The sequence below is a fragment of the Rhea americana genome, unplaced genomic scaffold (genome assembly GCF_003343005.1).
Source record: "Rhea americana isolate MKP2758 unplaced genomic scaffold, rheAme1 scaffold_144, whole genome shotgun sequence".
NCBI classification, from domain to species: Eukaryota; Metazoa; Chordata; class Aves; order Rheiformes; family Rheidae; genus Rhea; species Rhea americana.
The window spans coordinates 568,964-570,166 of NW_028185528.1; the positions used below are offsets into that span (position 1 = coordinate 568,964).

Here is a 1,203-nt window from a genome sequence, read left to right on the forward strand (position 1 = left end):
CTCTGGCAGTCCCTGGTCTTCCTCCTCCCCCTCTCCTCTCCGCCCCCGCCGCCTGCAGCCCGGCCACCGCTCCGCGGCTTCCCCAGCCGCGGGCACCCGGCGGCGCTTCCCGGCGGCCGGGGGCGCCCGGTGCTCCCGCTGCAGCAGGGCACGGGCTGGCTTGGAGAGTCAGGGAAGAGGAGGAGGAGGAAGAGGCAGCGGCCGCCGAGTGTCCCTTGCTCCAGCTAAATTTGTGCTGCCGTGTCCAGGTGCTGGTGTCGCAGACGGACACGGAGCCCCCAGCCCGGCCCGCAGCCGCCTTGTCATGCTGCCCAAAGTGGAGACGGAAGCCCTGGGACTGGCCCGGTCGAATGGGGAACAGGGGCAGATGCCGGAAAACATGCAAGGTAAGGGAAGGAGGCACGGCGCCCCCTCCGCGCGCGCCCCCACCCCCTCAGCGAGCACTTCGTCTCGGCACCAAAAAGCAAAAGTTGACGGCTGCTGCCCGAGCGGGCGGCCGAGGCGCCCCGCCGCCTCCCGCCGAGCCCCTCGCTGTCGCGGCCGACGTCCAGCGCGGCTCGGGCTGCCCCCAGCACCGGGACCCCCAGCACCGGGGCCCCCAGGGGTGGGAAGTGCCGCCGCCGCCGCCGGGGAACCGCGAAGCAGCGGGGCGGGTAGCAGCGGCCGCGGGGCGCCTTCCCGGGGCTGCCCATGCCCCTCCGGTGGCTGCGGGACCGGCCCCGCTGCCCATCCGCGGGGCTCAGTCTCATCTCCGGCCCGCGCAAAAGACCCTCCAAATTTATGGCGGAGGGAGCTGCGCTGGGGCAGTCCTGGGAACAACCTCCCGACCCCCCTGCCCCCCCTCCCCCCCGCCGCCGCGGGAGCTTTGCCGCGGAGCAGCGGCGCGGGGGGCTCCGGACGTGCCCCTGCGCGGCGGGCAGCGCCGCTCCCGGGCCCCGCTCCGGGCCGGCGGGCAGGGAGCCGGGGCTCGGCTCGCTGCCCTGCGCCCGCTGCGCGGCACTGCCCGCCTTGCGGGCAGGAACTCCTGGCCCGGCCGCGCTGGCGGAATTAGCCCGTCTCCTGCCAGGGGCCCGCCGGCAAGCAGGGCGGGGTGGCCCGGGGCTCGGAGGTGCCGGGGGCATGGTCCGTGCCAGTGCGCAGCGCTCGGAAAACCCCCACTTTCCCGCTCGTTTTTTCCGGCGAGGAGAGGGAACTTGGTCCCAG

The 1,203-nt window shown here is 75.1% G+C and overlaps 1 protein-coding gene across 1 annotated transcript in view; it reads left to right on the forward strand.

The window, feature by feature from the left end:
* The first annotated feature begins 213 nt into the window (after positions 1 to 213).
* NR5A2 (nuclear receptor subfamily 5 group A member 2) overlaps positions 214 to 1,203 on the forward strand; it is an 87,310-nt gene continuing 86,320 nt past the window's right edge. The window contains exon 1 of the mRNA XM_085299032.1: positions 214 to 386. Coding sequence (XP_085155158.1) covers positions 305 to 386 — 82 coding nt within the window. The 5' untranslated portion in view covers positions 214 to 304. The remainder of the gene's footprint in view (positions 387 to 1,203) is intronic.